The sequence below is a fragment of the Lethenteron reissneri genome, chromosome 50, assembly GCF_015708825.2.
Source record: "Lethenteron reissneri isolate LAM-NWPU_2019-01 chromosome 50, ASM1570882v1, whole genome shotgun sequence".
Lineage (NCBI taxonomy): Eukaryota > Metazoa > Chordata > Hyperoartia > Petromyzontiformes > Petromyzontidae > Lethenteron > Lethenteron reissneri.
In genome coordinates this window covers 7,719,480-7,732,011 of record NC_083828.1, presented here as the reverse complement: position 1 = coordinate 7,732,011, position 12,532 = coordinate 7,719,480, and the positions used below count along the sequence as shown (strand labels likewise).

General features: G+C 54.7%; 1 protein-coding gene across 1 annotated transcript in view; it reads left to right on the top strand.

The window, feature by feature from the left end:
• The window catches only part of NPC1L1 (NPC1 like intracellular cholesterol transporter 1), a 29,713-nt gene extending 17,923 nt beyond the window's left edge, over positions 1–11,790 (top strand). The window contains exons 9-19 of the mRNA XM_061572432.1: positions 108–245; positions 666–755; positions 2,512–2,702; positions 3,438–3,568; positions 4,621–4,744; positions 5,777–5,832; positions 6,635–6,785; positions 7,473–7,704; positions 8,195–8,308; positions 9,385–9,547; positions 9,787–11,790. Of these exons, the coding sequence (XP_061428416.1) occupies positions 108–245; positions 666–755; positions 2,512–2,702; positions 3,438–3,568; positions 4,621–4,744; positions 5,777–5,832; positions 6,635–6,785; positions 7,473–7,704; positions 8,195–8,308; positions 9,385–9,547; positions 9,787–10,079 (1,683 nt within the window). The 3' untranslated portion in view covers positions 10,080–11,790. The remainder of the gene's footprint in view (positions 1–107; positions 246–665; positions 756–2,511; positions 2,703–3,437; positions 3,569–4,620; positions 4,745–5,776; positions 5,833–6,634; positions 6,786–7,472; positions 7,705–8,194; positions 8,309–9,384; positions 9,548–9,786) is intronic.
• Positions 11,791–12,532: the final 742 nt, after the last annotated feature.

Sequence of the window (12,532 nt, the reverse complement as noted above, 5' to 3'; positions counted from 1 at the left end):
ACTAAGAGTAACAGTCCCAGACCAAACCAAAACACCAACACAAACAGCCCCAGACCACACCAAGGCAACACCACAGGAGCCGTGCGTGTATCCCGTGTCCACCGCAGGCCACCCGCATGGACATCTGCTGCTGCGTGCGGCCCAGCAACGTCAAGGCACCGAAGCGCAACGAGGGATTCCTGTTGCCCTTCATGCGGCGATACTACTCCCACTTCCTGCTGCACCGCGTCACCCGCGCCGTCGTGGTGAGTCGGCTCACCGGGGCTAGCGCCGTCGTTGTCGTGAGAGTTCGCAGAGAGGAGATGTGCGTGCACGTGCGGGTGCGTTGGGGATATTGTTATTGGGGAGCGGTGGCGTAGTGGTTAGCGCGCCGCGCTACGAACCCGGTGGCCCGAGTTCGATTACCACTCACGGCTAATACCGGTGACGATTATCTGAACCGGTCCTGGGCCTGCCCTAGGGCGACTCGGCCTCAAATGAGTACCTGGTGCGATGTGTAAATATCGCCACTAGGGAGACAAAGGCGGCCGGGCGTGGTGCTGGCCACGCACCCTCCTCGTGTGCCGTGCCGGCCTTCGTAGGTGCTGCTCGCAAACAGCACTTGCCCCTACAGTCTGTTAAAAGGCCATACGGGGGGATCTTTGTCTTTTGTGCGCGTCCTGCAGATGATCGTCTTCATCTTCATGTTCAGCGCGTCGCTCTTCCTGATGTTCCACGTTCAGGTCGGGCTGGACCAGCGTCTCGCTCTGCCAAAGGTGAGAGCAGTTTCACATTGTGCTTCAAACCACGATGACGACAATAACAGCGGCATGGGCGTTGAAAACCTGGAGCGTCAAGTGAAACAACGCAGCGTATAACGAAACGCATCCTCCCATAAGGCCCCACTTTGTAACCTAAGATGCGTTCCCGAAGGAAATCTTTTCTCACCCGAAACCTACAAAAATAACAATTTTCAACAGAATAAACATGGGTGAGAGGGATACCTTCTACAGGTGATTAAAAGCAAGAACTGTACACTGTAAGTGTCTGAGCAGAACCCGTGGTGCCCGTAGTCAGAGGTGATGCTCGGGCGTGCGGAGGAGGGGTGGGGGGGAAGGGCACTGGGAATGCCTGCCTCCCCCTGTCGGCCAATCAAACGTAATAGAGAATGAAAAGAGATTAACGGATTAGCGAATCGAACGAGACAAACGGATTAGCGAATCGAACGAGATTAATGGGTTAACGAATCAAACGAGACGAACGGATTTGCGAATCAACGTGAATCGAATTAAGTAGGTCTATCTTGATAATCTGCGTGAGGTTTATTAGATTTTCAGATTAACCGCGCACCGAGATTTTGACGTAAATTAATGAATCATGTATTTTCCCTAGAGCCGAGATTATTAATCTAAAAACAGTTATACATTCTTAATCTTGGAAGTGTTAATCCAAAATCCGCGTGATTGCCTCTACAGTACAGTAGTTGCACATCTTTACAACAGTGGGGCGGAGTTTGATTGATGTTGATTGGCATGGCTCTGCTGCTGCCCACTTGGTGGGCCGAGTCTTCTGCTGGGCGAGAGCAGGAAAGTGTTATCACTGAGCACGCGCAGTGATAACAAACTCAATTTCCCTAACTTAAACATGTCTATATTTTTGGTTATTCGGTAAAGTCACGTAGAAGGGAAAGAATGCAATACAAATAAAACATAATAAAATTCTCACGACGTTTCGGCCACAATGCAAACAGCCGACAGCTCTGTTTGCGTTGTGGCTGAAACGTCGTGATAATTTTACAATGTTTTATTTGTATTATTTTATTATTTCCCTTCTACGATCACTTTATGTTGCATTCTTTGCACGAATTGTGCGAATATAAGTAAAGTTTGATTTTTTACAGATGCAATCTAAGCGAAATATAAAGCCGATAATGACAATATCTATGACCAGTCTCGCAATTCCAATACAAGCGAGTAATAATAGCGGAGTAATCCATTCTAGATTTGAAGCTTTCGTGACTGCAAGGATTCATATTCTTACGTTTTTTCGGTAAAGTCACGTAGGTAAAAAATGAAATTAATAAAAGTAATAATAGAAATAAAATAATTAAATAATAAGAAATCACGACGTTTCGGAGGCAACACAAGTCTCCGTCATCAGGTGGGACCGTCACAGCTAGATTTACTGTATCAAGTGAGTCATTTTATTCACTTGATACAGCAAATCTAGCTGTGACGGTCATTTTATTCACTTGATACAGCAAATTTAGCTGTGACGGTCCCACCTGATGACGGAGACTTGTGTTGCCTCCGAAACGTCGTGATTTTATTTTATTTTATTATTTTATTTCTATTATTACTTTTATTAATTTTATTTTTTACCTACGTGACTTTACAGAGTAATCCAATCAAACAACAAAATTGCTCATCGCAAATCCTCCAGCGTATAAATAAACATTCTGACTCAATGCATCTCATGATCTCCTGTCCCCCCACATCCCCTGTCCGCCCCCCCCCCCCCCGCGCACTGCAGGACTCGTACGCGCTCGACTACCTCAACGGCCTCTACGAGTACCTGGAGGTCGGCTTGCCCACGTACTTCGTGACGACGGGCGGCTACAACTTCTCGAGCGAGGAGGGCACCAACGCCGTCTGCGGCAGCGCCGGCTGCAACAACGACTCCATGATGCAGAAGATCCAGACGGCGAGCGAGTACCCGGACCAGTGAGTGTCTGCGTGCCGAGTGGCTTTGCGGGGGGGCGGGGGGGGTGGGGAGTGGTGGTGTAGCGGTTAGCGCTCCGCTCGCTCTACGAACTCGGCAGAGACCCAAGTTCGATTCCCGCTCACGGGCACCGGTGACGATGACGATTATCTGAACGGGTCCTGGGCCGGTCTCCCCTAGGTCAACTCGGCCTCAAGTGAGTGCCTGGTGCGGTGTGTGAACATCGCCACTGGGGAGACAAAGGCGGCCGGGCGTGGTGTTGGCCGACCACCCCCTCGTGTGCCGTGCCGGCCTTTATAGGCGCTCGCTAACAGGACTTGCTCCAACAGTCTGTTAAGGCTACACGGGGGATCTTTGTTGTTGTTTGTGAGTGTGTTTACCCAGACCAGTGAACGTGTGTGTGAGTGAGATTGTGTACGAGTGAGTACCTGGACCAGTGAGTGTGTGTGGGGGGGGGGGGGGGGGGGGGGGGGCGGGGGGGGCGGGGGGGGGGTCAGAGTTCACATAACCCGTCTGTCCCAAAATGGGTGGAATGAATCGAAGGCGTGCAGTTCGGAGGAACAGCAGCCACGGTACGATACCGCAGTAGCGATAAAAGAGTGACGTGGGGGGCGACCGAGTGGGGGGCGACTGAGTGGTGAGCGAACGGCGGTGAGCGACTGGCGGTGAGCGAGCGAGTGAGCGAGTGAGTTGGCGAGTGCTCGCTCAACCGGTCTGCGTGGCTGCGTCTACCACAGCTCCTATTTGGCGATCTCGGCGTCGTCTTGGGTGGACGACTTCGTCGACTGGCTCAACCCGTACTCCTCCTGCTGCCGACTCTACAGCAAACCGCACCCGCAGTTCGGCGAGTTCTGCAACTCGACCGTCGGTGAGAAATTTTCGGGGGAGTGAAAATGCTCCGCGAAATGAAAATGGTCACGAGCTGGGAGGGGTGGGGGGGGGATAAAAAAAAAGAATTAAACGCAAAAACACGAGCAGCGCGGAGAGACGGCTTACGCTTGGAACTGTTACGTTGAAAGGCAGGCGGAGGAACGAAACGCGCGGATAAAAAAAACGCGCGCAAGTTGGTGATGACGGTCGTGTTCTCCTATAACGCCGCATCTTGTTTTCATGACGCGAATTGGACACAATGCATTCGCTGTCAACCCATACGGTTTACCCCCCCCCCCCCCCCCGTATTCTTGTGCAGGGAAATTTAGTTTTCAGGTCCATACGGTGTACAGCCGTTTCAATGCGGGTGTTTTTAGGATGAACGTTGAGATTTAAAAGGGCACGGGATGACCAATAAGATCTGAATTGTTTTGCCAGGTAAGGTCCCACTGAGCTATATAGCTCGTTAGTCAGAAGCGACCTGGCCACAGTTGATCGCTCAACGAAAGTGGCTTCTCATCACGTGGACATTATATCAGCAGCCAAAACACTCTGAACGGGCGCAGGATTCTAAATGTGGAGGGAAAAACGGGAGGAGCCGGCGAAAAATCCACGCGACCACGGGGAGAGAGAAAGAACGCGCAAACTCCAAATATGCAGCAGGCGTCAGGGTCAGCATCGAACCCACGACCTCCTGTATAGCAGGCAAGGTAGTCAACATCTAGCCACTGAGAGACATAGGTGCTGCCGCTCGTTTATAGCCCTTGCCCCCAACCGCGTGTTAAGGCTATATGGGTGAACTTTGTCTTTGTGCAGGCGTGCGCGCACGCGTGTGTGTGGCCAGATTATCTGAACCGGTCCCTGGGCCTCCCCTAGGTCGACTCAGCCTGAAATGAGTACCGGGTACGATGTGTAAACATCGTCGCTAGTGAGACAAAGGCGGCCGGGCGTGGTGTTGGCCACCCACCCCTTCGTGTGCTACTCGCTAACAGCACTTGCCCCTACAGTCTGTTAAGGCTACACGGGGGATCTTTGTCTTTGTGTACACAGAGACCCCGCTGGTGTGCCTCGGGAAGTGCATCCCAGTGTCTCAGGTGCGCCCCAACGTGCAGCAGTTCGAGCACTACCTGCCCATCTTCCTCAAGGATGTGCCCACGCTCAAGTGCGCCAAGGGGTGAGTGCCACCGCACTCCACGCAATCCTATGCAGAAATAGCTTCACCGAATCCTATTAGTATATTATTCTGACTGAATACAATGACTAAATCCTATTAGTGTATTCCTCTGACCGAAAACGATAACCGAATCCTATTCGTATAGCTACACAGGGGAATATTTGTCTGTGTGCATGTGTGTGTGTCTGTGTGTGTGTCTGTGTGTGTGTGTGTGCATGTGTGTGTGTCTGTGTTTGCGTGTGTGTGCATGTGTGTGCGTGTGTGTGTGTCTGTGTGTGCATGTGTGTGTGTCTGTGTGCGTGTGTGTGTCTGTGTATGTGTGTGTGTGCGTGTGTATGTGTGCGTGTGTGTGTGTGCGTGTGTGTGCATCCTGGGTTTAACCAGGCTGGATAGTGTGAGCTCAAAAATCCTTGAAAGATCTGGACAAAGTCCTATTGGTGAACTCCTCCGGCAAACAAGGCTGCGTTGTCTGGGTCATGTAGCCCAGTCACCGCATGCCTAAACAGCTTTTGTTCGGCCGGATCGAGGGGGCTAAATTGGCGTGGAACGGGCTAGAGAAGAGACGGAGTGATGTGGTACAGGAGGATGTAGAGCTGAGTGGACTTGCCGATGACTGGTACCAGCGGTGTCAAAATCGGCCTCTGTGTAGGAGGCTCGTGAAGGAAGCTACTGGGCAGTATGAGGCAGTCGCCCTCCCAACGGAGGGCAGAGGAGCGATGCTCACAACGAGCAGAGCGTCGGGTGGCTAAAGCACAGCAAGTTGGCACAGTAGGGGGCACAGTTGGTGCATTGGCCAGTCATCTCGGTCATACTCAGTCAGTCGACCCGTGGCACCTGGGTCTGCCCCGTGACGTCCTGCCAGCGGGCGTTCGACACTTCACATGGCCTCAATGTGCACATGGCCTGGCACAAGCGTCGTGGTGACGCCACCGCCACTTAGTAGTGAATGGCGGTTGTTTTTGTTGTGTCTGTGCGTGCGTCTTTGTCTTTGTGTGTGCCGGGCTAACGCTGGGCCGTGCCGTCTCTCCGCAGCGGTCTTGGCGCCTACGGTAATGCGGTGAAGATGAACGAAGCAGGAGAGATCATAGGTGAGGCGGGCGGTGAGGAAGGAGGCCGCGGCCGGTGTGTGTGTGTGTGCGCTCACCAGGCCTCACCGAGCATCGTTCGAAAAGCCCGCAGAGGCATTGAAGCGATCCGCTGCCAACCACCGCCTGGCCAACTACCCAAACAATGCGCGCTCCACACGCTCGTCGCTAACACCGCGCGGCCTTAAAAGAGTGAAACAAATAGGCGGATCGTTTATGGCCAGTGGCATTTTCTTCGCAAGCGGTTTGTTTTCGCGTCCGTGTTTTATTCGCCTCTGCGCGCCGCCGTCATATGTGGCCGTAGCCGTGCACGATCCACCACCACCGCAATGACCGCTCGGAGCCCGTGCAGCTATCGAGTCGATTCGCCCCTTGTCGGACGTTTGCATGCGGCGCCTCATCAGCGGTGCCGGGCTCGCTCGACGCTGGACGAGTAAACAAAATGGAAGTGTTCGGAGGGCCTCTCGCAAGGCGCGAGGGCCCGCCACACCGCCCGCGAAGGGGGCGTTCTCACACGTTGTGTATCGTTGGGGGCGGGCCGCACTAAAGTTCAAGTTCATGTATTAGGTATAGCCCTGTGAGCCATTCGGCTCTTGAATCGGGTGCAACCGCAACAAACAAAAAACAAAAACACGAACAAAAAACATATTAAATTGACTATGTGACTAAGTGCAAACAGAAAATCCAAGAAAAGACAGCAAATGCCACCAGGGGCCGCCAGTGGCCTCCGGGCCTTGCAATGAAGAACACCGCTCTAACTCGTTGCGTCTTCCCCCACCCCGACCGCCCCACGTGGTTTCCGCAGCGTCACGATTCATGGCGTACCACGTTCCCATGACGACGTCCTCCGATTACACCGCGGGGCTGCTGCGGGCGCGGGAGCTCGCCGACTCCATCACCCGCAGCATGCGCGCAGTGCCGGGCACGCACCCCGACTTCACCGTCTTCCCCTACACGTGGGTGACTCGCACGCTCACTCACTCTCCCGCCTGCTCACTTTCTCGCACGCTCACACTGCTACATGCTCACTCACCCACACGCTCACTCACCCACACGCTCACTCTCCCGCTCGCTCACTCTCCCGTTCGCTCACTCTCCCGCCGGTCACTCTCCCACCCGCTCACTCTCTCGCCCGCTCACTCTCTCGCACGCTCACTCTCTCGCACGCTATCTCGCTCGCTTGCTCGCTCACTCTCCCGCCGGTCTCTCTCCCGCACGTTCACACTGCCACATGCTCACTCTCCCGCGCACTCACTCTCCTGTTCGCTCACTCTCCCGCTCGCTCATTCTCCCACCCGCTCACTCTCCCGCTTGCTCATTCTCCCGCTCGTTCACTCTCTCGCTCACTCACACTCCCGCATGCTCACTCTCCCACTCGCTCACTCTCCCGCACGCTCACTCTCCCACTCGCTCACTCTCCCGCACGCTCACTCTCCCGCCCGCTCACTCTCCCACTCGCTCACTCTCCCGCACGCTCACTCTCCCGCTCGCTCACTCTTCCGCCCGCTCACTCGCACCCCACTCCCCCCGCCAAAGATCGCTCGATTAGCCGGCACAGCCTTCATTAGATGGCGCCTTTATTTCCGAAGTGACCATGTTAATCACGCCCCCCCCCCCCACTGCCGTGCCCCCCCCCCCCACAGCATCACGTACGTGTTCTACGAGCAGTACGAGACGATGGTGCGCGACGGCGCCGTGAACCTCGCCGTGTGCCTGGTGCCCACCTTCGTCGTGTGCTGCGTCGTCCTCGGCCTCGACATCCTGTCGGGCGCCATCAACCTCTTCGTCATCGTCATGATCGTCATCGACACGCTGGGCGTCATGACCCTCTTCTCCATCGAGTTCAACGCCATCTCGCTCATCAACCTCGTCGCGGTGAGACGACGCTCGCACGCACAAAGACAAAGGCCCCCCGCCGACCACCCACCCGCCGTAGGGCCCCGTTCGTACTTGGCTGTCTGAGCGAGTGCTTTTAGCGAGCACAGTACGAACTTCTTTCACACCGTACGTCGCCAACCGTGCTCATCGGAGTAGCACCTGTGAAGGCCGCATTGGCACACGAGGTGGGGGTGGTGGTGGTTGGCCGGAACCACGCCCAACCGGCCGCCTTTGTCTCCCCGGTGGTAATGTTTTTACACACCGCACTAGGCACTCATTTGCGGCTGAGTCGACCTAGGAGGGGGGGAGGCCCGGGGACCGCTTCTCACAATCGTCACTGTTGTCGCGAGCCGTGAGCGGCAATCGAACTCGGGTCGCCGGGTTCATGGCGCGGCTACGCGAACGTGTTTCCCACCCTCGCATCACGCACTCTCTCACCCGCTGCCTCTCTCTCTCTCTGTGCCTCTCGTCTCCCCCTGTCGTGCAGGCCGTGGGCATCTCGGTCGAGTTTGTGTCTCACATCACGCGCGCCTTCGCCGTCAGCGTGCGGCCTACCAAGGTGGCGCGCGCCCAGGAGGCCGTCACCACCATGGGCAGCGCGGTGAGGACGGGGGAGGTGGTTGGGCGGGGGGAGGGGTCGCACTCCCGGGTCAGAGGTCAGAGGTCGAGCAGAGCTCAGGGTTGACCGGGGTCAGCCCCGGTGACCTCCACTTGAAACGTCGCTGGTTGCCCGGTGGACTGAGGAGCTGGGTGCTGGCGGATTGTGCGGTTCACCGACTCGGCGTGTGGCTCCGCCCAGAGGGGACATCTGTGACAAAAGAGCTTCGTGGCTCATCGAATTCCTCCTGCAGTCTAAATACATCTTCTTGGTTCTTTCGGTAAAGTCACGTAGAAGGGAAATAATAAAATAATAAAAATATACGCTGCCAAGCCTGGTGGTGCCCATTCAGACGCTGTCTTTCCGACAGACCTGTTCTTCACCTGAGGACGGCTGCTTGCGTTGTGGCCGAAACGTCGTGAGAATTATTTTATTATGTTTTATTATTTTTATTTTATTATTTCCCTTCTACGTGACTTTACCGAAAGAACCAAGAAGATGAATCCCTGCAGTCACGAAAGCTTTAAATCGAAGTCTAAATACAGTTCCTGAGTCTCAACGTGTGGTCAACGTGTGGCCCGCTGTGTCACTAAATGGCTCGCTGCGTGGCCCACTGTGTCTCACGTACTATGTGACTCGCTGTGTGCCTCACTGGCTCACTGTGGCTTGCTCCGTGGCTCACGGGCCCACTGTGTGTCTCGTACCATGTGACTCACTGCGTCTTACTGTGTGGGTTCCAATCGTGTTGGCCGTGGGGGGGGGGGGGGGCAGGTGCTAGCCAGGGTAGCCATGACGAACCTCACTGGTTTTTGTGTAGCTCACCGTGTGCCTCACTGTCTCACCGTGTGGCTCATTTTGTCACCGTGTGCCTCGCTGTCTCACCGTGTGCCTTATTTGGTCACCATGTGCCTCACTGTCTCACCGTGTGGCTCATTTGGTCACCGTGTGCCTCGCTGGCTCACCGTGTGCCTTACGTACTACAGTATGTGGCTCACTGTTTGTCTCACATACTGGCTCATCATTTGGCTCCCTGGCTCACCGTGTGGCTCACCGTGCGCCTGCCGCGTACGTTGGCGCAGGTGCTGGCCGGGGTGGCGATGACGAACCTGCCCGGGATCATCATCCTCGCCTTCGCCAAGGCCCAGCTGGTGCAGGTCTTCTTCTTCCAGCTGAACCTCGCCATCACGCTCCTGGGAGCCGTGCACGGGCTCATCTTCCTGCCCGTTGTACTCAGCTACTTCGGTAAGAGGGGTCGCCGTCGTTATCGTCGTCGTCATTGTCGTCATTGTCCTCATTGTCATTATCGTCATTGTCATCATCGTCATTATCTTTGTCATCGTCGTTGTCGTAATTGTCATCATCGTCATTATCTTCGTCGTAGTCGTCGTCATTGTCATCGTCGTAATTGTCATCATTGTCATCGACGTCAACGTCGTCATCGACGGATATCGCATCGCTGTCTCGTCTTTGCGCGAACGCAGGTCCCAGGATCAACAAAGCGACGCTGCTGAAGCTGCAGACGCAGAGAGCCCAGAAAGGAGACCACGAGTTCTCTTCCCGCGAGTGCGTCGCCGAGAGCAGCAAACGCAGCGAACACGGCAAACACGGCCAGTGCGACGCCGGCAGCGACGCCGGGAGCCACACCGGGAGCTCGCCAGGATCGACGCACAAGTCGGAGCCCTCCTCCCCCGCGGGGTCGATGCACAAGGCCAACGGGAACGCGGTGACGACGCCCGAGAACGTATACGAGGTGGTGAACAACTCCGCCTTTTGATGGTGCAGAACGCTCCCGCGAGAGTCGGCGGTCCTGTTGGTGCGTCGGTCGGTCGTCCTTCACCAGGAACGTCGCGAAGGGACATGGCGGAGACTCGAGGGGGACGGCGGGGGCGGGGGTCAGAGGTCGCAGCCCGGCGCCAGCCGCGTTGGCCGTGATCTCTTCGCTTGCTGCACGAAGTAGTCGCCCGCTCTCACGGGTCCATCCCGGTGCCCCACGTCCGCGCCGATTTTGTCGCTCTATCTCCCGCGGCGGATGTCCCGTCCCCAGTGGCGATGATGTTCCGTCACAAGCCACACGCGTTCCCGAGCGGTCAATGTGACGTCAGGACCGTGCGATGTTCACTAATCCGTGTTTCCCCATTCCGAACTTATCTGAGATTTCATAATTAATTACATTTTTTAACAGTGTAGATTTTATCCCCATAGCCCCCACCCCTTGACCCCCCTAGGCCCTCCCCCTTGGTCCCCCTAGCCCCTCCCCCTTGACCCCATAGCCCCTCCCCCTTGTGCCCAAACCCCTCCCCCTTGGTCCCCCTAGCCCCTCCCCCTTGTGCCCCAACCCCTCCCCCTTGGTCCCCCTAGCCCCTCCCCCTTTAACCCCATAGCCCCTCCCCCTTGATCCTCCCCCCCCCCTTGGCCCCCCTCGCCCCATGGATGCTGTCGTGTCATATTGTAAATAGAGATATAATTTTGCACAAACCATGAATTGTAGGTTGAGGCACTCGCGCAAGTGTGCGACGTCGTATTATTCCGGCTCCATTTGTAAAGCGAATATGAAACCTGCCAAAAGCTTCGTGATTCTTGATGTTAGGGAAAAAGTTGCTACTCCAGTGAGCGAATGCAATAGATGTTTTTATCTCATGATGAAGGCCGATTGCCCGAAACGTTGGGGTACCCAGTCTTTTTCTAAACAGTGTATTTTTGTTATTTCGCATTAATTCAGCCGGTTTTATTTTTATATGAGGATTTTTTTTTTGAGAATTGCAAAATTCGTGATTTTGACGGAAATTTTTCTTCGTGGTGTTACGCAAGCGCAGGCACGAAGATACGCGCCACATTGGTCATTGTTGTCTAAACCTGTGCATGGGCCTCTCCTAGGTCAACTCAGCCTCAAATGAGTACGCGTGTTATGGCGTGTCATTATCAGCACTAGCGATAAAAAAAAAGATGGCCAGTTTGTGTGCTGGCCACACCACCCATCTTGTGTCTTAATAGGCACTCGCTCGCAGCACTTGCCCCAAAAGTCTGTAAAGCTATATGGGGGATATTTGTGTTTGTATGTCACACCATCATGAATGCATGTAGGTGTGCATGTGTGTTGTGTATTTCGATTTAAAGCTTTCGTGACTGCAGGGATTCATCTTTTTGGTTCTTTCGGTAAAGTCACGTAGAATGGAAATAATAAAATAATAAAAAATAAAAATAATAAAATAATTCTCACGACGTTTCGGCCACAACGCAAGTCTGTCTCCTCGACAGACCTGTTCTCCACCTAAGGACGGCTGCTTGCGTTGTGGCAGAAACGTCGTGAGAATAATTGTATTATGTTTTATTTTTATTATTTTATTATTTCCATTCTACGTGACTTTACCGAAAGAACCAATACGATGTGTTGTGTATGTTGTGTATACGCGCAATCACACGATATTAACCCGACATTGTGTCATTGTGTCTCATTATGAATTACAAAATATATTCTTCTAAAAATGCTGGCTTTGTGTTTGTTCCATGGTTTACTTTTGATATGCTTGAATGTAAACACATTGTCCTGCTGCGGAGGGAGATGGTAGGAACGTTGGGTTGCTCGGTCAATGGCCAGGGTCAACGGCGGCGTGGTGTATTCCGCAAACACTACGCTACCGCTTCCCACACACAAACAACTTCCCACAACAACAACCGCCACTCGCCACCCAGTGGCGGTGACGTCACCACGACGCTTGTGCCAGGCTAAGTGCACTTTAAGACCACGTGACGTGTCTATGTACACCTATTTACACACACATTGCATATAAACCCTGCCTCGACGGATATTGTAAACACATTCCTCCCTGCGGAGGGAGCTGGTAGAGGAACGTTGGGTTGCTCGGTCAATGGCGACGTGGTGTATTCCGCAAATATGCCCGACTGTGAGGGCGGGCACAAGCCGGCGTGAGTAGGTTAAACGTTGAGTTTTATAAGGACACCACGGGGTGACCAGCCCCTCCCCACCCAGCCCCACCCCTCCCATCCTCCCCACCCAGCCCCTCCCCACCCTCCCCACCCAGCCCCACCCTCCCCACCCAGCCCCTCCCCACCCTCCGCTCCCCACCCAGCCCCCCCCTCCCCACCCAGCCCCTCCCCACCCTCCCCTCCCCACCCAGCCTCTCCCTCCCCACCCAGCCCCTCCCTGCACGACGGACGGACGGACGGACACAATATCCCCTGTGGGCTGGTGTAACCAGGAGGTTCCTA